Source organism: Oncorhynchus masou, chromosome 27 (assembly GCF_036934945.1).
Source record: "Oncorhynchus masou masou isolate Uvic2021 chromosome 27, UVic_Omas_1.1, whole genome shotgun sequence".
Lineage (NCBI taxonomy): Eukaryota > Metazoa > Chordata > Actinopteri > Salmoniformes > Salmonidae > Oncorhynchus > Oncorhynchus masou.
The window spans coordinates 52580203-52607187 of record NC_088238.1 but is presented as its reverse complement, the minus strand read 5'-3'; the positions used below and the strand labels follow the sequence as shown (position 1 = coordinate 52607187).

General features: G+C 43.8%; 1 protein-coding gene across 2 annotated transcripts in view; it reads left to right on the top strand.

The window, feature by feature from the left end:
* Nucleotides 1-26985, top strand: part of LOC135516400 (neurexin-1-like) — a 1013356-nt gene that overhangs the window by 414107 nt on the left and 572264 nt on the right. Inside the window, exon 8 of one of the 2 annotated variants that reach the window (XM_064940681.1) lies at nt 18727-18888. In XM_064940681.1, the coding sequence (XP_064796753.1) occupies nt 18727-18888 (162 nt within the window). Of the gene's footprint in view, nt 1-18723; nt 18889-26985 lie in introns of those variants that run through there. The other variant, XM_064940678.1, reaches the window with a different exon arrangement.

The following is a 26985-nucleotide window of genomic DNA, read 5'->3' as shown; positions in this document are numbered from 1 at the left end:
AGAATAACAGTGAATACAGAAGAATTATAAAATACACATATGGAATCATGTCGTAACCAAAAAAGTGTACAAAAATCAACACTACCGTTCAAAAGTTTTGGGTCACTTCGAAATGTTCTTGATTTTGAAAGAAGGGCCATTTTTTTGTCCATTAAAATAACATCAAATTGATCAGAAATATAGTGTTGACATTGTTAATTTTGTAAATGACTGTTGAAATTGTAATTTTGTAAATGACTGTTATATCTACATAGGCGTACAAATGCCATTATCAGCAACCGTCACTACTGTGTTCCAATGGCATGTTGTGTTAGCTAATCCACATTTATCATTTTAAAAGGCTAATTATTATTAGAAAACCCTTTTGCCATTATGTTAGCACAGCTAAAAACTGTTGTCGGATTAAAGAAGCAAAACAATTGACCATCTTTAGACTAGCTGAGTATCTGGAGCATCAGCATTTGTGGGTTCAATTACAAGCTCAAAATGGCCAGAAACAAAGACCTTTCTTCTGAAACTCAGAAGAGTTCTATTCTTCTTCTGAGAAATGAAGGCTATTCCATGCGAGAAATTGCCAAGAAACTGAAGATCTCGTACAACGCTGTCTACTACTCCCTTCGCAGAACAGCTCAAACTGGCTTTAACCAGAATAGAAAGAGGAGTGGGAGGCCCCAGTGCACAACTGAGCAAGAGGACAAGTGCATTAAAGTGTCTAGTTTGATTAACAGACGCCTCACAAGTCCTCAACTGGCAGATTCATTAAATAGTACCCGCAAAACATCAGTCTCAACGTCAACAATGAAGCGGCGACTCTGGGATTTTATTTTATGTTTGAGAAGTAGCCACCCTTTGCCTTGATGACCGCTAATGCACACTCTTGGAATTCTCTCAACCAGTCATGAGATAGTCACCTAGAATGCATTTCAATTAACAGATGTGCCTTAATGTGTTTGAGCCAATCAGTTGTGTTGTGACAAGGTAGGGTTGGTATACAGACGATAGCTCTGTTTGGTAAAAGACCAAGTCCATATAATGGCAAGAACAGCTCAAATAAGCAGAGAGAAACAACAGTCCATCATTACTTTAAGACATGAAGCTCAGTCAATATGGAACATTTCATTTTTTTTATAGGTTCTTCAAGTGCAATTGCAAAAACCATAAAGTGCTTTGATGAAACTGTATCTCATGAAGACCGCCACAGGGAAGGAACACCCAGATTTACCTCTGCTGCAGAGGACAAGCCTCAGAAATTGCAGCAAAAATAAATGCTTCACGGAGTTCAAGAAACAGACACATCTCAACATCAACTGTTCAGAGGAGACTGCGTGAATCAGGCCTTCATGGTTGCTGCAAAGAAACCACTACTAAAGGACACCAATAATAAGAAGAGATTTGCTTTGACGAAGAAACACGAGCATTGGACATTAGACCGGTGGAAATTTTTCCTTTGGTCTGATGAGTCCAAATTTGAGATTTTTGGTTACAACAGCTGTGTCTTTGTGAGACGCAGAGTAGGTGAACAGATGATCTCTGCATGTGTGGTTCCCACGTGAAGCATGGATAAGGAGGTGTGATGGTGTGGGGGTGCTTTGTTGGTTACACTGTCAGTGGTTTATTTAGAATTCAAGGCACACTTAATCAGCATGGCTACCACAGCATTCTGCATTGATACGCCGTCCCATCAGGTTTGCGCTTAGTGGGACTATCATTTGTCTTTCAACAGGACAATGACCCAATAAACCTCCAGACTGTAAGGGCTGTATGACCAAGAAGGAGAGGGATGTAGTCCTGCATCAAATGACCTGGCCTCCACAATCACCCGACCTCAACCTAATTGAGATGGTTTGGGATGAGTTGGACTGCAGAGTGAAGGAAAAGCAGCCAACAAGTGCTCATCATATGTGGGAACTCCTTCAAGAGTTTTGGAAAATCATTCCAGGTGAAGCTGGTTGAGAGAATGCCAAGAGTGTGCAAAGCTGTCATCAAAGCAAAAGGTGTCTACTTTGATGAATCTCAAATCTAAAATATATTTTGATTTGTTTAACACTTTTTTGGTTACTACATGATTTATATGTGTTATATGCCTTCACTCTTATTCTACAATGTAGAAAATAGTAAAAAATAAAGAAAAACTGTTGAATGATTAGATTTGTCCAAACTATTGACTGGTACTGTACCTTTTGGCTTACAAGCAAGGTATCGCAAGTTGTGTGGTTAACTGACGATGTGTGGTTCGCTGATCACTGACAGTGTTTTTTTCACTGATCATGTGGTTCACTGATAGTGTTTAGTTCACTGGTGTTTGGTTCACTGATGGTGTTTGGTTAACTGATGGTGTGTGGTTCACTGATGGTGTTGTGGTTCACTGATAGTGTTTGGTTCACTGATGGTGTGTGGTTCACTGGTGTGTGTGGTTCACTGACGGTGTTGTGGTTCACTGATGGTGTTTGGTTCACTGATGGTGTTGTGGTACACTGATGGTGTTTGGTTCACTGATGGTGTTTGGTTCAGCTGATGGTGTGTTTATGGTTCACTGGTTCACTGACGGTGTTGTGGTTCACTGACAGTGTTTGGTTCACTGATGCTGTTTGGTTCACTGGTTTTGGTTCACTGAAGGTGTGTGGTTCACTGGTGTGTGTGGTTCACTGACGGTTCACTGGTTCACTGATGGTGTTGTGGTTCACTGACGGTGTTTGGTTCACTGGTGTTTGGTTCACTGATGGTGTTGTGGTTCACTGATGGTGTTTGGTTCACTGATGGTGTGTGGTTCACTGACGGTGTGTGGTTCACTGGTGTGTGTGGTTCACTGACGGTGTTGTGGTTCACTGAACTGATGCTGTTTGTTCACTGGTTCACTGATGTGTTTGTGTGTGGTTCACTGACGGTGTGTGGTTCACTGGTGTGTGTGGTTCACTGATGGTGTTGTGGTTCACTGACGGTGTTGTGGTTCACTGATGGTGTTTGGTTCACTGATGGTGTTTGGTTCACTGACGGTGTTTGGTTCACTGACGGTGTGTGGTTCACGGACGGTGTTAGGTTCACGGACGGTGTTGTGGTACACTGATGGTGTTTGGTTCACTAACGGTGTTGTGGTACACTGATGGTGTTTGGTTCACTGACGGTGTTTGGTTCACTGGTGTGTGTGGTTCGGTGTTGTGGTTCACTGATGGTGTTTGGTTCACTGATGGTGTTTGGTTCACTGGTGTTTGGTTCACTGATGGTGTTTGGTTCACTGATGGTGTTGTGGTTCACTGACGGTGTGTGGTTCACTGGTGTGTGTGGTTCACTGACGGTGTTGTGGTTCACTGACGGTGTTTGGTTCACTGATGCTGTTTGGTTCACTGGTGTTTGATGGTGTTGTGGTTCACTGATGGTTCACTGTTTGGTTCACTGATGGGTGTTGTGGTTCACTGATGGTGTTTGGTTCACTGATGGTGTTGTTTGACGGTTGTGGTTCACTGATGTGGTTCACTGTGGTTCACTGACGGTGTTTGGTTCACTGACGTGGGTTCACTGACACTGATGGTGTTTGGTTCACTAACGGTGTTGTGGTACACCGATGGTGTTTGGTTCACTAACGGTGTTGTGGTTCACTGATGGTGTTTGGTTACTGATGGTGTTTGGTTTACTGATAGTGTTTGGTTTGCTGATGTTTGTGGTTTACGGATGGTGTTTGGTTCACTGGTGTTTGGTTCAGTAACGCTGTGTGGTTCACATGGTGTTTGGTTCGCTGATGGTGTTTGGTTCACTGATGGTGTTGTGGTTCACTGATGGTGTTTGGTTCGCTGATGGTGTTTGGTTCGCTGAAGGTGTTTGTTTCGCTGATGGTGTTTGGTTTGCTGATGTGTGTGGTTCACTGACGGTGTTAGGTTCAATGATGGTGTTGTGGTTCACTGACAGTGTTGTGGTTCACTGATGGTATTGTGGTTCACTGATGGTGTTTGGTTCGCTGATGGTGTTTGTTTCGCTGATGGTGTTTGTTTCGCTGATGGTGTTTTTTTCACTGATTGTGTTTGGTTCACTGATGCTGTGTGATTAACATCAACAGCACTTTTGATGGATTTAAGTTGGCTGTGTCCTGTAATGAGGTTTAGGAATAGGTGGTCTATCTGTGTGTGTGTGTGTGTGTGTGTGTGTGTGCACGTGCGTGCGTGCGTGCGTCTGCTTGCGCATGTGCCAGATTGTGTTTTGTGTGAGAATCTCAGATACATTATTGACTCAGATTAATTCAATCCTGTACCTCTATAGCTTCTTACTCTCAGTACGCTACTTTATTGGTATCCTACATTATGCAACATATTGATTACACCATCGGTTTAGAAAATATATTAATACTTTTTGGCATCTCAGTATGATAAATTGTACAATGAGCTTGAGCTATTCCGCAATAAATGTTAGGTAAACGAAGCCTTAATTGCTCATTTTTAATGACAGCAAGCGATGGATTGAGCAGCAATGAGATTTGTCCGGAGAACAAGTCAGCGCATCAATGCTCAGATCAGAAAACCCAGCTCCGCTGCAGAGAAGCATAGTGAAACTCTGTTTATCACCTGCACAGGGATGTTGTGCTTTATATACATACTTTGCCGTCAGGAAGTATTTAGACAATGTACTTTTTCCACATTCTGTTACGTAAAAAAAAATATAAAACAGTAATACCTTATGTACATATGTAAGTATTCAGACTCTTTGCTATGAGACTCGAAATTGAGCTCAGGTGCATCCTGTTTCTTTTGATCATCCTTGAGATGTTTCTACAACTTGATTGGAGTCCACTTGTGGTAAATTCAATTGTTTGGACATGATTTGGAAAGGCATACACCTGTCTACTCAAGATCCCACTGTTGACATTGCATGTCAGAGCAAAAAGCAAGCCTTGAGGTTGAAGGAATTGTCTCTAGAGTTCAGAGACAGGATTGTGTTGAGGCGCAGATCTGGGGAAGGGTAACAAAAAATGTCTGCAGCATTGAAGGTCCTCAAGAACACAGTGGCCTCCATCATTCTTAAATGGAAGAAGTTTGGAACCACCAAGATTCTTCCTAGAGCTGGCTGCCAGGCCAAACTGAGCAATCAGGGGAGAAGGGCTTTGGTCAGGGAGGTGACCAAGAACCCGATGGTCACTCTGACAGAGCTCTTTAATTCCTCTGTGGAGATGGGAAAGCCTTTCAGAAAGACAACCATCTCTGCAGCACTCCACCAATGAGGCCTTAATGGTAGAGTGGCCAGATGGAAGCCACTCCTCTGTAAAAAGCACATGACAGCCCGCTTGGAGTTTGCCAAAAGGCACCTAAAGGACTCTCAGACCATGAGAAACAAGATTCTCTGGTCTGATGAAACCAATATTCAACTCTTTGGCCTGAATGACAAGCATCACGTTTGGAGGAAACCTACGGTGAAGCCTGGTGGTGGCAGCATCATGATGTGGGGGTGTTTTTCAACAGCATGGTCTGGTAGACTAGTCAGGGTCGAGACAAAAATTATCGGAGCAATGTACAGAGAGATCCTTGTATACAACCTGCTCCAGAGTGCTCAGGACCTCAGACTGGGGCGCAGGTTCACCTTCCAAAAGAACAATGACCCCACACAGCCAAGACAACGCAGGAGGGGCTTTGGGACAAGTTTCTGAATGTCCTTGAGTGGCCCAGACAGAGCCTGGTCTTGAACCCGATCGAACATCTCTGGAGAGACCTGAAAATAGCTGTGCAGCGACGCTCCCCATCCAACCTGACAGAGCTTGAGAGGATCTGCAGAGAAGAAGGGGAGAAACTCCCCAAATGTACATGTGCCAAGCTTGTAGCATCATACCCAAGAAGACTCAAGGCTTTAATTGCTGCTAAAGGTGCTTCAACAAAGTACTGAGAAAAGGGTGTTATGCTTATGCTTATGTAAATTTGACATGTATTTTTTTATAAATGAGCCAACATTTCTAAAAAAGTGTTTTTGCTTTGTCATTATGGGGTATTGTGTGTATATTGTTGAGGGGGAAAAAACTATTTCATCAATTTTAGAAATAGGCAGTAACCTAACAAAATGTGGAAAAAGTCAAGGGGTCTGAATACTTTCCGAATGCACAGTGAGTCTCCGTATTCCATTGATACCCAGGCTATTTGCTCACTGAGCTGGAGCTGCATGCCATGTTTTGAGGGGAATTACGATGTTGTAATAGGAATCAATTACATAGCGCTCAGTCTATTGTCGCTTTAAATAGAAAGGTGGGTGTAGCGCTACTATTGTCTTCTTGAGGACGTTACATATAATATATTCGGTGCTGAGGAGCACAGTTGGTTTGGCACGAGAAGGAATGAGCTGTCAGGGCACATTTAAGGTAAATAAAAGAGGGTCAGAAATGGCTCTGGTTCCAGTACACCAATATGATACGTTACTCCCAGAATGTAACGGGTTTCTTCCAACTCCTCCTCTGACGAAGAGGTGGAACAAGGATCGGACCAAAATGCAGCGTGGTTAGTTAGATACATCTTTAATGAAGATGAAACACGAACAATACAAAACAACAAACGTGGAAAACCGAAACAGCCCAATCTGGTGCAACAAACATAGAGACAGGAACAATCACCCACAAACACACAGTGAAACCCAGGCTCCCTAAATATGGTTCCCAATCAGAGACAATGACTAACACCTGCCTCTGATTGAGAACCATATCAGGCCAGACATAGAAATAGACAAACAAGACATCCAACATAGAATGCCCACTCAGATCACACCCTGACCAACCACCCTGACCAACCAAAACACCCAAGGTGCGGACTCCAGGCGCAAAACCTGAACCTATCGGGGAGGGTCTGGGTGGGCATCTGTCCGCGGTGGCGGCTCCGGTGCTGGACGTGGCCCCCACTTCACCGTAGTCCTCCCCCACCTTGTCCGCTTCCGTGACCTCCTAGCCATGGCAACCCTACTAAATAACACGGGACAGAGGGGCAGCTCGGGACAGAGGTGCAGCTCGGGACAGAGGGGCAGCTCGGGACAGAGGGGCAGCTCGGGACAGAGGGGCAGCTCGGGACAGAGGGGCAGCTCGGGACAGAGGGGCAGCTCGGGACAGAGGGGCAGCTCGGGGCTGAGAGGAAGCCCAGTACCGAGAGGAAGCTCAGCCAGGCAGTTGAATCCAGCAGATCCCGGCTGTCTGGCAGTTCTGGCAGATCCTGGCTGACTGACGAATCTGGAAGAGTCTGGTTGACTAGCAGATATGGAAGAATCTGGTTGGGTGGCAGATCTGGAAGAGTCTGGCTGACTGGCAGATCTGGAAGAGTCTGGTTGACTGGCAGATCTGGAAGAGTCTGGTTGACTGGCAGATCTGGAAGAGTCTGGTTGACTGGCGGATCTGGAAGAGTCTGGTTGACTGGCGGATCTGGAAGAGTCTGGTTGACTAGCAGATATGGAAGAATCTGGTTGGGTGGCAGATCTGGAAGAGTCTGGCTGACTGGCAGATCTGGAAGAGTCTGGCAGATCTGGAAGAGTCTTGTTGACTGGCAGATCTGGAAGAGTCTGGTTGACTGGCAGATCTGGAAGAGTCTGGTTGACTGGCAGATCTGGAAGAGACTGGCTGACTGGCAGATCTGGAAGAGTCTGGCTGACTGGTGGATCCTGGCAGACTGACGGCTCTGGCTGCTCCATGCTGACTGACAGCTCTGGCTGCTTTATGCTGACTGGCGGCTCTGGCTGCTCCATGCTGACTGGCGGCTCTGGCTGCTCCATGCTGACTGGCGGCTCTGGCTGCTCCATGCTGATTGGCAGCTCTGGCGGCTTCTTGCAGACTGGCAGCTCTGGGTGCTCCATGCAGACTAGCAGCTCTGGCAGCTCCCTGCAGACTGGCAGCTCCTTGCAGACTGGCAGCTCCTTGCAGACTGGCAGCTCCTTGCAGACTGGCAGCTCCATGCAGACTGGCAGCTCCATGCAGACTGGCAGCTCCAGCTGCTCCATGCAGACTGGCAGCTCTGGCTGCTCCATGCAGACTGACAGCTCTGGCTGCTTTATGCTGACTGGCGGCTCTGGCTGCTCCATGCTGACTGGCGGCTCTGGCTGCTCCATGCTGACTGGCGGCTCTGGCTGCTCCATGCTGATTGGCAGCTCTGGCGGCTTCTTGCAGACTGGCAGCTCTGGGTGCTCCATGCAGACTAGCAGCTCTGGCAGCTCCCTGCAGACTGGCAGCTCCTTGCAGACTGGCAGCTCCTTGCAGACTGGCAGCTCCTTGCAGACTGGCAGCTCCATGCAGACTGGCAGCTCCATGCAGACTGGCAGCTCCAGCTGCTCCATGCAGACTGGCAGCTCTGGCTGCTCCATACAGACTGACAGCTCTGGCTGCTCCATGCAGACTGACAGCTCTGGCTGCTCCATGCAGACTGACAGCTCTGGCTGCTCCATGCAGACTGACAGCTCTGGCTGCTCCCTGCAGACTGGCAGCTCTGGCTTCGCTAAACAGGCGGGAGACTCCAACAACGCAGGAGAGGAGGAAGGCTCTGGCTGCGCTGAACAGGCGGGAGACTCCAGCAGCGCAGGAGAGGAGGAAGGCTCCGGCAGCGCTGGATAGGCGAGGCGCACAGTAGGTCTGATGCGTGGTGCTGGCACTGGTGGTACTGGGCCGAGGACACGCACAGGAAGCCTGGTGCGGGGAGCTGCCACCGGAGGGCTGGGGTGTGGAGGTGGTACTGGGTAGACCGGACCGTGCAGGCGCACTGGAGCTCTTGAGCACCGAGCCTGCCCAACCTTACCTGGTTGAATACTCCCGGTCGCTCTGCCAGTGCGGCAAGGTGGAATAGCCCGCACTGTGCTATGCAGGCGAACCGGGGACACCGAGCGTAAGGCTGGTGCCATGTAAGCCGGCCCAAGGAGACGCACTGGGGACCAGATGCGTAGAGCCGGCTTCATGGCATTTGGCTCGACGCTCAATCTAGCCCGGCCGATACGCGGAGCTGGAATAGAACGCACCGGGCTATGCACCCGCACTGGAGGCACCGTGCGCACCACAGCATACACGGTGCCTGCCCGGTCTCTCTAGCCCCCCGGTAAGCACAGGAAGTTTGCGCAGGTCTCCTACCTGGCGTAGCCATACTCCCTGTGAGCCCTCCCCACAAGAAATTTTTGGGGCTGACTCTCGGGCTTCCAACCGCGTCGCCGTGCTGCCTCTTCAAACCAGCGCCTCTCCGCTTTCCCCGCCTCCAGTTCTTCCTTGGGACGGCGATATTCTCCAGGCTGTGCCCAGGGTCCTTTTCCGTCCAATATCTCCTCCCAAGTCCAGAAGTCCTGTGATCGCTGCTCCTGCTGCCGCTGCTTGTCACCACGCCGCTTGGTCCTGTTGTGGTGGGTGATTCTGTAACGGGTTTCTTCCAACTCCTCCTCTGACGAAGAGGTGGAACAAGGATCGGACCAAAATGCAGCGTGGTTAGTTAGATACATATTTAATGAAGATGAAACGCGAACAATACAAAACAACAAACGTAGAAAACCAAAACAGCCCTATCTGGTGCAACAAACACAGAGACAGGAACAATCACCCACAAACACACAGTGAAACCCAGGCTACCTAAATATGGTTCCCAATCAGAGACAATGACTAACACCTGCCTCTGATTGAGAACCATATCAGGCCAGACATAGAAATAGACAAACAAGACATCCAACATAGAATGCCCACTCAGATCACACCCTGACCAACCAAAACATAGAAACATACAAATAAACTATGGTCAGGGTGTGACACAGAATGCGTCACTTTGGTCCCGTGGCAACAAGATAGAAACGTTTACCAAATGCGGGTGAAACTTTGCAGCGTCATCAAATCCAAAATTCATAGCTGGATGGCATATTCATCTGACCTCTTATCTAGCTTGCAGGGTGGGCATGAATTTGTTCCAGCCCTGCAAGCACACACATATGCCACTAATCATCAAATTGACGGCAATGATAGTTGAATATTTAAGGGCGTGATACAACTGAGGCTGAAACGAAGGTTGCCAAAAATGTTCCTTTAGCATGCTCCGTGCATAGCTGTGGATATGACCTGGTTTTACCTGCTTTATCCCAGAGTCCTTCAAACCCTTTCTGCATGTAAACCAGTGTAATTTCCCTCACACGTTACGGTGTGTAAAAAATAACACTGGCTGAGCAACTGAAGTGAAAACAGCCAATTTCCCACCATCACAAACTTCAAGATGCAACCTTTCATTACATCTCCCAGATCCACTTCCATTGTCATCAGACTCATCAACACTGGACATTCCTTTTAGTTTCTTACAATAGGATACGTGAGGAAATGCAAGACTGATGCACTGATGAAAAGGTGCCCTGCTCCACTTCAGAAGGATAACTACACAAAACATTGCACCAAATCTGTGTTAACATTTTAGGATGATGTATCATTTACTCGTTTATATTAGATTAAAATAAAATAAATTAAAATAAATAGAACGACCCACTCCATTTACCCATTATTAAGAGTGCATTGTCTGCTTTTTCAGAAATCAATGGTAAAAGGGCAATAGCTTATGGTGCATCTCTGGGGAATTGGCTTCACTGATTCTGCCCTCTCCAGCATGAAGAAACCATGATCATACAATATGTATCACGGATTAGAGCATATAGGTTTAAGCGACTTGGATTGGTTCACTGACCCAGCATACACAGTATAATGGATTATCATTGGCTATGATCTGGATACAATCCTTTCATGTTGACAGAGAGGAAAAGCCGAAGCTCAAGAGTCAATATAACTCTTAACAAAGCCCCCGCCTCTCTCGTCCTCAGCCTGTGTTCTTGATCCACATGTGATCTTAGTGGTATTACCTTGTAGTCACTGTGAGTAGTCAGCCATGATGAGTGACATATCCTGTCTCAGGTGCCATGGTGTTAAGACATTGTTGATGTCTTTCCATGATGAGTAGTCCTCCAATGGGTAGTCAGGTGAAGACAGGCTGATGTAGCAGGTGAAGACCATGAAGGTGTTGTCTTTCATGATGAGTAGTCCATGAGTCTTTCATGATGAGTAGTCATTAGATCCAGACAGGTTGATGGGTGTGTTAATGACAGAAGACAGGTTAGTCTTTCATGATGGTAGTCCATGTAATGATGAGTAGTCAGCTGAAGCGCTTTCATGATGAGTAGTCACAAAATGTCTTTCATGATGGCCTTGTTTTCATGATGGGTAGTCAGGTGAAGACATGTTAGTCTTTCATGATGAAGTCAGTGAAGACAGGTATGCCACAGGTAGTTTTCATGTTTGGCAGCACTTTCATGATGAAAATTAGTCTTTCATGATGAGTAGTCAGGTGAAGACCTTTCATGATGGGTAGTCAGCTGAAGACAGGTTAGTCCATTCAGGTCAGGTTCGTAGATGATTCAGTTTCATTCATGATGAGTAGTCTGAAGCTTAGTCTTTCATGATGAGTAGTCAAAACATCATGATGAGTAGTCAGCTGAAGACAGGTTAGTCTTTCATCCTGAAGACAAGATGCAGGTTGTTAGTATTTCATGTCACACATGATGAGTAGTCAAAGATTTCATGATGAGAAAAGTTAGTCTTTCATGATGGGTAGTCAGCTGAAGACAGGTTAGTCTTTCATGATGAGTAGTCAGCTGAAGACAGGTTAGTCTTTCATGATGAGTAGTCAGGTGAAGACAGGTTAGTCTTTCATGATGAGTAGTCAGGTGAAGACAGGTTAGTATTTCATGATGAGTAGTCAGGTGAAGACAGGTTAGTCTTTCATGATGAGTAGTCAGGTGAAGACAGGTTAGTCTTTCATGATGAGTAGTCAGCTGAAGACAGGTTAGTCTTTCATGATGAGTAGTCAGCTGAAGACAGGTTAGTCTTTCATGATGGGTAGTCAGCTGAAGACAAGTTCGTATTTCATGATGAGTAGTCAGGTGAAGACAGGTTAGTCATGATGAGTAGTCAGGTGAAGACAGGTTAGTCTTTCATGATGAGTAGTCAGCTGAAGACAGGTTAGTCTTTCATGATGAGTAGTCAGGTGAATGATGAGTAGTCAGGTTTAGATGGGTAGTCTTTCATGATGAGTAGTCAGGTGAAGACAGGTTAGTCTTTCATGATGGTAGTCAGTGAAGACAGGTTCGTCTTTCATGATGAGTAGTCCTTTAAAAAGTCAGAAATAGAGATTTCATGATTATTGATCCATGATGAGTAAAGACAGAGATGACAGCTGAAGACAGGTTAGTCATGATGAGTAGTCAAAGACAGGTTAGTCATGATGAGTAGTCAGCAAGACAGAGTCATGATGAGTAGTCAGAACAAGTCTTTCATGATGAGTAGTCAGCTGAAGACAGGTTAGTATTTCATGATGATGAGAAGACAGTTAGTGATGTGTCTGTTAGTGTGAGTATGGTACAGTTGATGATGTCGTAAGTTTACATGATGAGTAGTCACCAGGTTAGCTTTCAATGAGTAGTCAGGTTTAAACTCAGTTTTTTCACATGATTCCTGACATTTAACAGGTGAAGACAGGTTCGAACTAGTAAAAAGACAGGTTCCCTGTCTTAGGTCAGTTAGGATCACCACCATTTTAAGAATATGAAATGTCTGAATACTAGTAGAGAGAATGATTTATTTCAGCTTTTGTTTTTCCCAGTGGGAAAAGTGGGTCAGAAGTTTACATACACTCAATTAGTATTCGGTAGCATTGCCTTTAAATGGTTTAACTTGGGTCAAACGTTTCAGGTAGCTTTCCACAAGCTTCCCACAATAAGTTGAGTGAATTTTGGCCCATTCCTCCTGACAGAGCTGGTGTAACTGAATCAGATTTGTAGGCCTCCTTACTCACACACACTTTTTCAGTTCTGCCCACAATTTTTTTATGGCAGTTTTGGAGCAGTGGCTTCTTCCTTGCTGAGCGGCATTTCAGGTTATGTCTATATAGGACACGTTTTACTGTGGATATAGATACTTTTATACCTGTTTCCTCCAGTATCTTCACAAAGTCCTTTACTGCTGTTCTGGGATTGATTTGCACTTTTCACACCAAAGTACGTTCATCTATAGGAGACTCCTTCCTGAGCGGTATGTCGGCTGCGTGGTCCCATGGGGTTTATACTAGCGTACTATTGTTTGTACAGATAAACGTGGTACCTTCAGGCGTTTGGAACTTGCTCCCAAGGGTGAACCAGACTTGTGGAGGTCTACAATTGTTTTTCTGAGGTCTTGGCGTATTTCTTTTGATTTTCCCATGTTGTCAAGCAAAGAGGCACCGTGTTGAAGGTTGACCTTGAAGTACATCCACATGTACACAGGTGTATGTAACCTTCTGACCCACTAGAATTGTGATACAATGAATTATAAGTGAAATAATCTGTCTGTATGTAAACAATTGTTGGAAAAATTACTTGCGACATGCACAAAGTAGATGTCCTAATCAACTTACCGAAACTATAGTTTGTTAACCAGACATTTGTGGAGTGGTTGAAAAACGAGTTTTAATGACTCCAACCTAAGTGTATGTAAACTTCTGACTTCAACTGTATGTGTTGACATGCACCACATTGGAGAGGGAGATAGTGACAGGTTACATGACAGGTGGTGAGTTCGGGAAGTGCTTGTGACGATGCTGAATTTTCCATCTCTTTTTAGGTCAGGCAGAGAGGAGGGGCTGACTACACTGTGTATGAAAGAGCTGTTGGATTCCAGACAAATGGACATTCGGAGATACAAACACATTTTTTATTTTTTATTTTTTTATTTTACCTTAATTTTACTAGGCAAGTCAGTTAAGAACAAATTCTTATTTTCAATGACGGCCTAGGAACAGTGGGTTAACTGCCTACAGTAGTTAACTAAGAAAGGCCCAAGAGAAATATCCAGGCACATACTCTCTAGTAGTATTTACAACGTTTTGAAACAGCAGCTAGCTGTGATGTCATCACCAGTTAGTCTCAGGCAAATTTAATGATGATGACCAATGGATGATGATGCAACCACAAGCAACATCAAGCCAAACAATAATATTCTGTTAAGCTGAAGACTGAGTCAATACCTCCAGTACCACCCTTAATATTCTGTAGACATTTGCTCTGGCCAAAAGCCAGTTCCCTTGATTCAACTGTATATCTTATCACATGGACAAATTGAGATAACCAACTTGGAACAATTAACAGCATAAACACATGTAGGTATATTGCCAGGAAACAGTATTTTTTAAAACATAGTTAAATGGAGACGACAACGTTAACTACCTCTTGTTACTTTTTCTTGCATGAATGGGTGATCTGAGAGGCTCTGAATACAGAGGGGCAGGCAAAACGGTGAGAGAGGATGAGAAAGAGAGAGAGATGGGGCTAAAACCAGTGCTAATCTCCTATATTCCTCTTTCAGCTGTGATCCTCACAGGTGGCTGGCAGCTGGCTGACGCTCCCTCCATTAATGGCCCTCTAACTATGCTAACTACTGGACCCAGTGCCAGGCTACCGTAGCGCTACACCGACAACCACCACACAGCTAAACACACAGGGCCCGCTGCCAAAACTGCCTTAATTGCTGCAGTTCGTATCTTATTCTGTCCCGGAAATGAGTTCAACTAACAGCCAAGAAGAGGTTGTGTTGTTCGTGGAGTGAGAACTCAATTGCGATGGATCCCTGTTTTTTTGTGTCAAACTCACTCGTACTTGGAATCCAGTGGAGGCTGCTAAGGGGAGGATGGCTCATAATAATGCTGGAGCAGAGCAAATGGAATGGCATCAAACACATGGAAACCATGGAAACCATGTGTTTGATGTATTTGATGCCATTTCACTTATTCTGCTCCAACCATTACCACAAGCCCGTCCTCCCCAATTAAGGTTCCACCAACCAACCCCCTGTGTTGGAATCAATTGGGCCAATTGGGCTATGATTCTTCTCGAAAGACTGATAGCCAGTAACATTGACCCTCCTCCCTTCTCCCCCCTCAGTCTCCTCCCCCACAGGACCCCTCCCCCTCCAGAGCCGTTGCCCTCAGGCGAACATATCGACAGCCCTGCATCCCCAGGAAGACCAGGGATGTGCCCAACTCCACCTCCACCCTCTCCTCTTCCACGTCTCCTATAACCAAAACTGACCTCTATATATTCTCCTCAAGTAGTGACAGCAGACATAAAAATGGGTTGCCCTGTTTCGAGGGAAGTACATAAAAAAAACTAAAAGGACCAAATAAAAAGGAATAGCCGAGCGCTCTGCTGGGGACGAGACATTTGGAGTGCAGTTGTTGTCAGGGTTCTTTTCAGGACCTCAAAAGAACAAGGCATCATGGTTTTCACTTTCAACTCAGGCATATTTGTATAAATGTTTAATGAAGTGTTGGTGAAGTTAGAAAAGTTGAATGGAAATAGATTTTTTGCTTGTTTGGTATTCACAGGTTGGTACTCAACTGGTCTGTTATTGATTTCGATGAGGGAAAACTGTTATTATAAACCAGTTGTTTGCCAGAACATTGAGTTGTCTGTATGGAGATGTCTAAAGTATTTGATTGGTAAACATTGCTGAAGAAATATTTTGATCTAAAATGTTTTACAGACCGCAATGTAATGTATGTTCCCTTTTCGTAGGCTACAATTCATCTCAATTGATAGAAAATGTTGAATATTTGAAACTAGCGACAAAGCCGATTCAATAGATACTCAAAATCAACCTACAGGTAAGGGAGAGTGAGTGGGCTAAGTTAAGCCATTTTTGACATTCAGCATCACTCCCTCAGTGGAAATGTAGTATTATTTCTAACAAAGATATCTACATCGATATACTGTGCGTTCAGAAAGTACTCAAAGGCCTTCATTTATTCCACAGCCTTTATTCAAAATGGTTTAATTATTAAATAGCTTTTTTTCCCTCCCATCTATACACACTACCTCGTAATAACTAAATGAAAAGATGTTGTTTTAAATGTTTGTACATTTATTGAAAATGAAAAACAGAAATATCTCATTTATATAAGTATTCACACCCGAGTCAATACTTTGTAGAAGCACCTTTGGCGGCAAATACAGCTTTGGGTATCATCTTGGGTATGTCTGTATCAGCTTTGAGTCATATTGGGTATGTCTGTATCAGCGTTGAGTCATCTTGGGTATGTCTGTATCAGCGTTGAGTCATCTTGGGTATGTCTGTATCAGCTTTGAGTCATATTGGGTATGTCTGTATCAGCGTTGAGTCATCTTGGGTATGTCTGTATCAGCGTTGAGTCATCTTGGGTATGTCTGTATCAGCGTTGAGTCATCTTGGGTATGTCTGTATCATCTTTGAGTCACCTTGGGTATGTCTGTATCAGCGTTGAGTCATCTTGGGTATGTCTGTATCAGCGTTGAGTCATCTTGGGTATGTCTGTATCAGCTTTGAGTCATCTTGGGTAATTCTGTATCAGCTTTGAGTCATCTTGGGTATGTCTGTATCAGCTTTGAGTCATCTTGGGTATGTCTGTATCAGCGTTGAGTCATCTTGGGTATGTCTGTATCAGCGTTGAGTCATCTTGGGTATGTCTGTATCAGCGTTGAGTCATCTTGGGTATGTCTGTATCAGCGTTGAGTCATCTTGGGTATGTCTGTATCAGCTTTGAGTCATCTTGGGTATGTCTGTATCAGCGTTGAGTCATCTTGGGTATGTCTGTATCAGCTTTGCACATCTGGATTTGGGGATTTACTCCCATTCTTCCTTGCAGCCAAAGAACTGTGGAGTTCTGTCAACGGGTTCTTGGTGACCTCCCTGACCAATGTCATTCTTGACCGGTTGGTCAATTTGGTCAGACGGCCAGCTCTAGGCAGAGTCTGGGTCGTTCCATTTCTTTGATGGAGACCACTGTGCTCTTGGAAACGGTCTTCATGCACTTCCCCAGATAGATGTCTCAGATCTACGGACAGTTCCTTGGACTGCATGGTATAGTTTCTGCACTGTCCGTTGTGGGGGTTTATATAGACAGGTGTGTTTCTTTCTAAATCATGTCCAAACAGTTAAATTGCCCACAGGTGGACTCCAATCAAGTTCTAGTGACATCTGAAAGATGATCAAAGGAAATTGGATGCACCTGAGCTCAATTTGGAGGTTCATAGCAAATGGGTGTGAATACTTATGTAAATTAGATTTCTGTATTTCATTTTCAATAAATTAGCAAACATTTCTAAAAACACATAACTTTGTCATTATCGGGTATTGTGTGTAGATAAGTGTAATCTATTTTAAATTCAGGCTGGTGATGCCTATCTACAAGCATTTCAGTGCACCTGCGATAACATCTGCAAAGCTGTATTAGCGACCAATAAACTTTGAGTTGATTTGACATATATTTCAGGACGTTGTGTATCCATGGAAAATATCTGAACGCATGTAAACATTACAGTTTTAAAAACGTAGCTTGTCCAAAACAAAGTGGTATTTTGGCTAAACTTACCCAGTATGTAGCATTTGCACTGTGGAAATGTAATGTTGTTCATTGTAACCCAGAGCAGGGCTGTTGGTTTGTGTGTGGTTCAGTGTGTATGTGGACCAACAGATGTCAAATTAAAGATTGGAGAGCGTCGTAGCGACTCCAGCCAGGACTATTAGTCTAATTACACTATAAATTAAATTAGTATTGGACTGTATCAGATCCAAATCGAGTCACTTGGCAAGACACTGATCTGTTTCCACAAAACTCCTGGCAAACACAGTTACAGTGTTCCACAGTCGTCAAAACAGGCATCAAAACATTCATTATTATAATGGTTGGACATTTAATTATAAACACTGCATATAATGTATAAGTCCGTTACAAGGCAAATGGGGTATTTTTTATCTATTCACACTGCGTAGTAACTTCAATTGGACAGATTTCATGTCTGATTTCCTCCCCCACCCTGAGAAGTCTGGAGCTAAGGCAGAGCCTGGTGTTACATGTTAAAGAGTCCCCCTCTCATCTCAAATCAAATTAAGGTCAACTCACAGTGACTATGCACTGAAGGATATTTTGGTGTCTTGGAAATACTAATGAATAGACTCAGAACTTAACATTCTGTAGACAGAGGGAATTAATATGTCTATGTGCCTGGTGCCTTTCTGTCAAAAACTGACAATCTTCCCCCGAAGGGCCTGAGGGAGCCTTTAAAACAGACAGTTGCCGCCTTTTTACGTTCCATGAAAGGAAAACAAAGGCGTGTTTCTCTTCTCAGTCGGCGGTATCTCCCCTCCATCAGACTTCTGGCGGTGTACGTTTGATTCAGCCTGGTGGTTTCCACTCTGTCAGTGATCAAAGATGCCGCTCACACCCAGAACCTCACACAAAAGACGCGACATTTGGCAATTAAATATTCAAAGAAAGTTATTTTTATCCCCCGATTCTCTTGATTGAGGTTATGTTCAACTGGGAACGCAGACAGAATAGTCAAACGTTGAGGTTTATCAGTGGTTTGACCCTCCAAGGGCATGCATTTAACAATGTGTGGATATTATCAGTGGTGCAGTTTGTAAAGTGGTAAAATAATATGCCCTTGAGACCTGTTATTAGAGAGTGAAAACAGCGCCGTCCCAGTGGTCAACCCCAGCAACTGCATTCCCGAGCGACTCCCCTCTGAGCTGCGCAAACGCGAGTAAACTGCGAGTAACGTCCCACCGTAGGGGACAGACCCGCCTACCGCCAGTGTTTAATCCAACTTCTTCCTTTCCTTTCCCCTCCTCCACTCCACTCCTCTACTCTTTCTCTCTTTTTTGTCTCTCTCCATCTATCTATCCCTCTATATCTACCTGTGTCTGTTGGGCCGTGCCCGTACCAGGTGACCATATCAGTGGATGGTATTCTGACCACTACTGGTTACACCCAGGAGGACTATACCATGTTGGGATCAGATGACTTCTTCTACATTGGGGGGAGTCCCAATACTGCAGACCTGCCCGGATCACCCGTCAGCAACAACTTCATGGGCTGCCTCAAAGACGTGAGTGTCTCTGGTTCAGTACTGGGGATCGAGGGGGGAATCAGACACACACATGCACACACGCACGCACGCACACACACACACACACACACACACACACACACACACACACTGACATATTTGCTTGCGTACACAAACTGTCCACAGATGTAATGTGGGCTAGTGTGTGTGTTTTGTGTGTGTGTGTGTGTGTGTGTGTGTGTGTGTGTGTGTGTGTGTGTGTGTGTGTGTGTGTGTGTGTGTGTGTGTGTGTGTGTGTGTGTGTGTGTGTGTGGATAGGATAAGTAATCCTTCTCACCCCCCCCTTAATGATTTAGATGCACTATTGTAAAGTGGCTGTTCCACTGGATGTCAGAAGGTGAATTCACCAATTTGTAAGTCGCTCTGGATAAGAGCGTCTGCTAAATGACTTAAATGTAATGTAATGTGTGTGTGTGTGTGTGTGTGTGTGTGTGTGTGTGAGAGAGAGGTCTTTTAGATGCATCATAACTCCCCCTATCAACAGGCTGGATATTGTCTCAGGGACGCTAAGTTATTATCCTAACTCTAAGAGGAAGTAGATTGATAAATCCCCATAGTTGGTATGAACAAAAAAATGTCCCCAATAAGGCTCCAAGCCACAACTCAACAAGCTGAGAAGAAGACCACTCCAATGAAATTACTTAAAGAGGAACAGATGGGAATAGGACAGCAATACTTTCCTTATAAACATTATCTGATTGAATAAGTCATTATTGTTTCATCAGATTTAATAAATCATATAGTAATTACATTTTCATTGTTTTGGTTGCTATTTGGGAAATTCCCTCTTCAAATCGTCCTCCCAAAGCAATTCTAGTCTTATGAAGATGCTGATAGTTATACATTCAATTCCCAAACAGAGGGAAAGGAGGCAGAGGATGAGTAGAAATTAGGGAAAGGGAAGGTGAAGAAGCATAATGAGATAAAGAGGGAAAAGGACCATGCAGACATGAATTAAGGAGAAATAAGAGAGGGGGAGAGAGAGAGAGGAAAGAGAGAAGAGCGAGTGGAGAGAGAGAGAGAGGAAAGAGGGAGAGAGGACAGAGAGAAGAGTGAGTGGAGAGAGAAAGAGGGAAAGAGAGAGAAGGGGAGAGAGAGGAAGAGAAAAAATAGTGAGTAGAGGGAGAGGAGAGAGAGAGCGAGAGAAGGAAGTGAGAAAGAAAGAAAGAAACAAAGAAAGAAACAAAGAAAGAAAGAAAGAAAGAAAGAAAGAAAGAAATGGGCTGCTTTCAGACTGTAGGCCGTTTCATCCTGTTGGTCAATACTGTGGGCAGAATTACAAGTCTTGTGTCAGGGCTGTGGCTGTGCTTTCAAGTTCCCAGTGGCGCAAAAGGCCTTTGATACGCTTGGCCAGGAGCCTCCAGGAGCAACATATCCAATGAAGGGAAGAAGAGAGATTGAGAGAGAGGAGTATGTGAGATAGAAGAGAGAGAGAGAAAGAGAGAGTGAGATAGGAGAGAGAGAGTGAGATAGGAGAGAGAGAGAGAGAGAGAGAGAGAGAGAGAGAGAGGATAGAGTGAGATAGAAGAGAGATTAAGAGGATAGAGTGAGATAGAAGAGAGAATAGAGTGAGATAGAAGAGAGAGAATAGAGTGAGATAGAAGAGAGAGAATAGAGTGAGATAGAAGAGAGAGAATAGAGTGAGATAGAAGAGAGAGAATAGAGTGAGATAGAAGAGAGAGAATAGAGTGAGATAGAAGAGAGAATAGAGTGAGATAGAATAGAGAGAATAGAGTGAGATAGAAGATAGAGAATAGAGGGATATAGAAGAGAGATAATAGAGTGAGATAGAAGAGAGAGCGAGAGAGCGATGGAGGGAGTGAGTTAGAAGACAGAAAGGAAAAGTAGTATCCAGAGAAGAGCCTTAAAGAATGAAAGTTTATCTTGTATTGATCTCAGGTAACACTGTGGATGTGTGGTGTGACTTGTTTTGTTCTCAGGTAACACTGTGGATGTGTGAATTGACTTGTTTTGTTCTTAGGTAACACTGTGGGTGTGTGAATTGACTTGTTTTGTTCTTAGGTAACACTGTGGGTGTGTGGATTGACTTGTTTGGTTCTTAGGTAACACTGTGGGTGTGTGAATTGACATGTATTGTTCTCAGGTAACACGGTGCTTGTGTGAATTGACTTGTATTGTTCTCAGGTAACACTGTGGGTGTGTGATGTGTGTTTGCATGTCTTTTTTGGTGAGAGTGAAATCCCCCTCCAGTGTTGTTCTCACCTTTGCTCTCTTTCCCCCATATTGCCATCTGTCTTCCTCTCTGCCAGCTCTCCTTCTCTCAACTTGAGACCTCTCTTTCCCCCCATATGACCATCTGTCTTCCTCTCTGCCAGCTCTCCTTCTCTCAACTTGAGACCTCTCTTTCCCCCATATTACGCCCTGTCTTCCTCTCTGCCAGCTCTCCTTCTCTCAACTTGAGACCTCTCTTTCCCCCATATTACTCCCTGTCTTCCTCTCTGCCAGCTCTCCTTCTCTCAACTTGAGACCTCTCTTTCCCCCATATGACCATCTGTGAAAGACCGGATCGATTCGGCCATATGTAGCAAAATTTGAAACGGTGTTTTTTACATTGGATAAAAGAGGAGACTCCGAGTTAGAAAATGGCATCCTATGCTACAGTTGAGGAACAATGGGAAAGTAATTCTACTTTGAAAGTAGATCAACTTTTAACCTCAGTTTTGAGAAAATGGCCTTTGAATGTTTTGGTACACCTTCTGGAGACCACTGCTTTGTCTACACCCATTCAGCATCGTTCACACCCTCTTAAACTTTAGGCCCACCCATCTCTTTTGTAATGGTTTTCTTGTGGGGAAAGAGAGGCAGACCAAAATGCAGCGTGGTTAGTTTTGTGCATCTTTAATAAAGATGAAAGTACTACAATCTACAAAACAAGAAATGTGAAAAAACCAAAACAGTCCTATCTGGTGCCACAAACACAAAGACAGGAACAATCACCCACAAAACCCAACACAAAACAGGCTACCTAAATATGGTTCCCAATCAGAGACAATGACTAACACCTGCCTCTGATTGAGAACCATATCAGGCCTAACATAGAAATGGACAAACCAGACACACAACATAGAATACCCACCCAGCTCACGTCCTGACCAACACTAAAACAAGGAAAACACACACAAACGATGGTCAGAACGTGACATTTTAAGGTATGATCCAAGCGTTCTATCCTAACAACAGCAGTCAAGCTAACTGGCTAACGTTGGCTAGCTAGCTAGCTAGCTTCTTCCAGAAACAAATGAGAGAACAGCTCATTCTGACCGTTTTGCTGGCCCTAGCAGAGCTGGTTAGGCTGGTTTCATGTTATCCAGAGCGTTAGTGATTGCGACTGTGCTTCTGGCAACAATGTGCACTTTTTTTGCCAACGTTTACTGAAACGGGCCAAATTCAACATATTCAGAGTTTGTCAATTCATCAGTTATTCTGCGCTCTGGCACACTCAGACGAGACTGCTCTGAAATCAGAGTAGATAGCCAGAGCGATTTTACCAGCTACGTCTATCAGCAGTTGTTGCAGCGACATCATTAACATTCTATTGAAAGGGTTACTTGTATAGTGGAATCTTTTAAGACATGTAGCTAGCTAGCTACCTAAACAATTAGGTAGGTAGCAAACCAACAAGCTAGATAACATTAGGCTATAACTAGCAAAGCAAATGGCTCTGAGATACTTTTAATATTACTATACAGATCATACATGTAACATTAGCTAGCTGACCTAACAACAGCAGTCAAGCACCCAAGCTAAATGGCTAAAGTTGGCTAGCTTGCTATCTACTTCCAGACACAAATTACAGAACAGCTCACTGACCATTTTACTCACCCTACTGAAATGCATACTTCTTTCGTTAAGACATGTAGCTAGCCAGCTAAACAATGAACCATAATTCCAACTCATGACGTTACTACTCTGCATGAAACTGCAGGTAGCTAACCAACCAGGTTCAATGTTAGCTAGCTAGCTAATGGCTCTGAGATACGAATAATATTATGACACCGATCATACACGTAACGTTAGCTAGCTAGCTAACAGTACACTTTAACTTGGAAACGTGTAATATCTGAATATGTAGCTAGCTAGACTATCGTACCCATATACATGGATGGACGATTTTCCCTCTCTCACGGATGCCATTGTCATAACTCTCCTGTGATGATCTGAAGGATCAGGTTACAGTGGGTCCGCTCTACAGTGTGCTCTCTCTCGTAGAGGGGAGAGCGGGAAGTCTGCTGTTTATTGGCGGTCGTAAAATACGCTGCCTCTATACTCTGTAGTGTTCGAGAATGGAATGTAAACTGTGGAACACAGAGAGACACTTGGACAATCAAAAGTTTGAATAATTAAACAATATTTCTATTTTTGAGAATGTGGGAATGGTCCGTGGACACTTTTGAAGATGTAATCCGGAGACAGGTGTTTTCTCCATCTTCTTAGCTATCATACTCTAATTACACTGATTTCAAAACTTGGTCCTCCAGAAAGTGAAGAGCAACACTTACTGTATGCAGTTCCACTACACAATATGTTTTTTTTAAAGCTGCATTAGACAGGATTAACTACACATACTGACAAACTCAAATAAACATAAGCCTTCTACATGGCAGACCAATCATGGCTAGCGGGAAGGTTACTGGATTTTTCTGTGGCTAAACCAACTAGGCTTGTAATTTAACAATTTTATTTTTATTTACAGATGGCATGCACATTTTGTTATTAATGCACATGAAAGCTGACATGTTCCAGAAGGCATTTTGATTAAAAAAAAAAAAATATATATATATATATATAATATATATATATATATATATATATATATATATATATATATATATGTTCAAATGTCTCTCCTGTGAAGTAGTGACGCGCAATATATACAGTGGGGCAAAAAAGTATTTAGTCAGCCACCAATTGTGCAAGTTATCCCACTTAAAAAGATGAGAGAGGCCTGTAATTTTCATCATAGATACACTACAACTATGACAGACAAAATGAGGGAAAAAAATCCAGAAAATCACATTGTAGGAATTTTTATGAATTTATTTGCAAATTATGGTGGAAAATAAGTATTTGGTCAATAACAAAAGTTTATCTCAATAGTTTGTTATATACCCTTTGTTGGCAATGACAGAGGTCAAACGTTTTCTGTAAGTCTTCACAAGGTTTTCACACACTGTTGCCCATTCCTCCATGCAGATCTCCTCTAGAGCAGTGATGTTTTGGGGCTGTTGCTGGGCAACACGGACTTTCAACTCCCTCCAAAGATTTTCTATGGGGTTGAGATCTGGAGACTGGCTAGGCCACTCCAGGACCTTGAAATGCTTCTTACAAAGCCACTCCTTCATTGCCTGGGCGGTGTGTTCTGGGATTTTTGCTCACCGTTCTTGGGATCATTTTAACCCCACGGGGTGAGATCTTGCGTGGAGCTCCAGATCGAGGGAGATTATCAGTGGTCTTGTATGTCTTCCATTTCCTAATAATTGCTCCCACAGTTGATTTCTTCAAACCAAGCTGCTTACCTATTGCAGATTCAGTCTTCCCAGCCTGGTGCAGGTATACAATTTTGTTTCTGGTGTCCTTTGACAGCTCTTTGGTCTTGACCATAGTGGAGTTTGGAGTGTGACTGTTTGAGGTTGTGGACGGGTGTCTTTTATACTGATAACAAGTTCAAACAGGTGCCGTTAATACAGGTAACGAGTGGAGGACAGAGGAGCCTCTTAAAGAAGAAGTTACAGGTCTGTGAGAGCTTGCTTGTTTGTAGGTGACCAAATACTTATTTTCCACCATAATTTGCAAATAAATTCATTAAAAATCCTACAATGTGATTTTCTGGATTTTTTTTCTCCTTTTGTCTGTCATAGTTGAAGTGTACCTATGATGAAAATGACAGGCCTCTCTCATCTTTTTAAGTGGGAGAACTTGCACAATTGGTGGCTGACTAAATACTTTTTTGCCCCACTGTACCTAGTTTCCTGAAATGAGTCTTCCCCTGTGCCAACTCTCCTTCTCTCAGCATATGACCTTACTATTGCCCTCTTTCACACCCTCCTCTCCCTCTCTCTTCCCTCTCTCTCCCCTCTCCCTCTTTCTCCAGACATGTGTGCAATTAAATCTATGCCAGTGTTGCTGATACACCAGCTATACCATCATGACAGCCAAATTAAAAATTGATTTCTTCGACTGATTCCCACACTAGCAGAAGGCCCCTCTCATCCCTCTCTTATTCCCGCTCTCTCTCTCCACTGCTCTTTTGAGACTCACCTTGGTAGGATGATAGGATCCCTCAAACTCTCCTCCCGCTCCGCCCCTCATTTCAGACACATTTTACTTAGGCACCTCAGCGGGTGGCCTTCCCATTTCGTATCTACACAATGAGAAATTAGTTGAGAGTTGGATGATTGCCTGTGTGTGCGTAAGTGAGTGACTGTGTGTGTGTGTGTGTGCGTGCAAGCATGTGTGCGTGTATGTGTGTGCGTGTCTGCATGTGTGTTTGGGCCTATGCGTTTGAGCTGGCTTGTAAGTAACAGAGAAACATCCATCAGCGATTAGAATGCGGTCTTGTTTGCTGCTCTCTGGTCTCTGAACACAGAACATGAAGTAGCTGTTGAATACTGACAAAACATCACACCTGTATGTAAACTACAACACGTCGAGGCAACACAATTATTAGTCCTCTTCAAAATGATCCTCGTCAGTTTTCCTGAAGAAAATAACATTGACACTTACAACAACCCACCCTAAACACACACAAGGAAATGTTATGACATTTTGGCTAACATCCTCTCTCTCTCTCTCTCTCTCTCTCTCTCTCTCTCTCTCTCTCTCTCTCTCTCTCTCTCTCTCTCTCTCTCTCTCTCTCTCTCTCTCCCTCTCCCTCTCCCTCTCCCTCTCTATCAATTCAGTTCAAGGGGATTTATTGGCATGGGAAACATGTTTACATTGCCAAAGTAGGTCAAATGGATAAACAAAAGTGAAATAAACAATAAAAAGTTAACAGTAAATATTACACTCACACAAGTTCCAAAAGAATAAAGACATTTCAAATGTCATATTATGTCTATATACAGTGATGTGCAAATAGTTAAGGTACAAAGGGGAAAATAAATAAACATGAATATGGGTTTTATTTACTGTGGTGTTTGTTCTTTACTGGCTGCCCTTTTCTTGTGGCAACTGGTCACAAATATTGCTGCTGTGATGGCACACTATGGTATTTCACCCAATAGATATGGGAGTTTATCAAAATTTGAATTTAAAAAAATATATTTTGGGGTCTGTTTGAGATACAGTATGTCTCTCTAATATTATCATACATTTGGCAGGAGGTTAGGAAGTACAGCTCAGTTTCTACCTCATTTTGTGGGCAGTGTGCACATAGCCTGTCTTCTCTTGAGAGTCAGTCTGCCTACTGCAGCCTTTCTCAATAGCAAGGCTATGCTCACTGAGTCTGTACATAGTACAAACCTTTCCTTAATTTTGTGTCAGTCACAGTGGTGAGGTATTCTGCCACTGTGTACTCTCTGTTTAGAGTCAAATGGTATTCCAGTTTGTTCATTTTTTTGTTAATTCTTTCCGACATGTCAAGTAATTATCTTATTGTTTTCTCGTGATATGGTTGGGTCGAATTGTTTTTCTGTCCCTGGGACCAGTTTGCTTAGGGGACTCTTCTCCAGGTTCATCTCTCTGTAGGTGATGGCTTTGTTATGGAAGGTTTGGGAATCACTTCCTTTTACGCGGTTGTAGAATTTAATGGCTCTTTTCTGGATTTTGATAATTAGTGGGCATCGGCCTAATTCTGCTCTGCAGGCGTTATTTGGTGTTTTACGTTGTACACGGGTGATGTTTTTGCAGAATTCTGTATGCAGAGTCTCAATTTGGTGTTTGTCCCATTTTGTGAATTCTTGGTTGGTGAGTGGACCCCAGACCTCACAACCATAAAGGGCAATGAGTTCTATAACTGATTCAAGTATGTTGAGACAGATCCTAATTCTATGACAAATTTTATGTTCCTTTTGATGGCATAGAATGCTTTTCTTGCCTTGTCTCTCAGATCGTTCA